The sequence below is a fragment of the Neopelma chrysocephalum genome, unplaced genomic scaffold (genome assembly GCF_003984885.1).
Source record: "Neopelma chrysocephalum unplaced genomic scaffold, ASM398488v2 Primary Assembly neopelma1_59951, whole genome shotgun sequence".
NCBI classification, from domain to species: domain Eukaryota; kingdom Metazoa; phylum Chordata; class Aves; order Passeriformes; family Pipridae; genus Neopelma; species Neopelma chrysocephalum.
The window spans coordinates 1-1,441 of record NW_020904716.1 but is presented as its reverse complement, the minus strand read 5'-3'; the positions used below and the strand labels follow the sequence as shown (position 1 = coordinate 1,441).

General features: G+C 61.2%; 1 protein-coding gene across 1 annotated transcript; it reads right to left on the bottom strand.

The window, feature by feature from the left end:
• Nucleotides 1-270: 270 nt before the first annotated feature.
• On the bottom strand, nucleotides 271-1,426 carry LOC113979189 (histone acetyltransferase KAT8-like; the record flags this gene model as incomplete). The annotated part of the gene is made up of 3 exons (XM_027706653.1): nucleotides 1,193-1,426; nucleotides 562-651; nucleotides 271-466 (listed from the first exon to the last, which is right to left on the bottom strand). Coding segments are annotated over exons 1-3 (319 nt in total), but the record flags the coding sequence as incomplete, so codon positions are not given.
• Between the last annotated feature and the right edge of the window lie 15 nt (nucleotides 1,427-1,441).

Below are 1,441 nucleotides of genomic sequence, written 5' to 3'. Positions count from 1 at the left end.
AGGTGAGTGCCCACCTTGGAGAAGCACCCCCTGCTGTGGGCACAGGTAACACAGGTGAGGTGACACAGGTGACACAGATAACACAGGTAACAAAAATGAGGTGACACAGGTGGACAGGGGGTGACAGGAGGTGCCCCAGGTGTGCCCACCTTGGAGAAGTAGCCCACCATGTGGGCACAGGTAACACAGGTGAGGTGACACAGGTGACACAGATAACACAGGTAACAGAGATGAGGTGACACAGGTGGACAGGGGGTGACAAGAGCACACAGGGGGTGACATGGAGATGATCCAGGTGCCCCAGGTGTGGCCCAGGTGTGCCCACCTTGGAGAAGTATCCCACGATGTGCGCCCCGTGCCGATCCACCTCGGTGAGCAGGTAGAACACGAAGGGCTCCACGTCGAAGTAAAGGGTCTTGTGGTCCAGGAAGAGCTTGGCCAGCAGGCACAGGTTCTGGCAGTAGATCTGCCCGGGGCACAGGTGGGCACAGGTGGGCACAGGTGTGTCCCACAGGTGTGTCCCCCCCTCCCCAGGTGTGACCCTCCCCCCCCAGGCCGTACCTTGTGGTCCTTCCCGTCCACCTCGTAGACGGAGATGTTGCTCTTGCGGTAAATCTCCCGCCCCGGCGGCTGCCGCCACTGGCACTGCCCCTGCACAGGTGGGCACAGGTAAGGGGGGCACAGGTAAGGGGGGCACAGGTAAGTGGGCACAGGTAAGGGGGGCACCCAGGGTGCAGCCCGGGTACCCCCAAGGGGGTCCGAGTGTGCCCAGGTGTGTCCCAGGTAAGTCCGGGTGTATCCCAGGTGTGTCCCAGGTGTGCCCAGGTGAGCCCCAGGTAAGTCCAGGTGTGCCCAGGTGTGTCCAGGTGTGCCCCAGGTAAGTCCAGGTGTATCCCAGGTGTGTCCCAGGTAAGTCCGGGTGTATCCCAGGTGTATCCCAGGTGTGTCCCACCTCCTCCAGGTCTATCCCACCTCTCCCAGGTGCCCCCAGGTGTGTCCCACCTCCCCCAGGTGTATCCCAGGTGTGTCCCACCTCCCCCATGTGCATCCCAAGTATATCCCAGGTGTATCCCAGGTGCGTCCCAGTTCCCCCAGGTGTATCCCAGGTACGTGCCAGGTATCCCAGGTATATCCCAGGTGCCCCCCAGGTGTGTCCCACCCCCCCAGGTGCCCTGCAGGTGCGGGCAGGTACCAGGTGCAGGCGGTAGGTCCTCTCGAACTTCATGTACTTGAGGCAGAACTCGCAGATCCAGAGCTTGGGCTGCTTCCCGTAATCCTCCGGGAACGGGGAGAAATACCAGGCGTCGATCTCAAAGTGACCGATGTGGATCTTGTCCACGTACTTCACCTTCGTGATCTGCACACACAGGTGAGACACACCTGGGACAGGTGACACACACCTGGAGTACCCTAAACTGACCCCAAACTGACCCCAAACCCC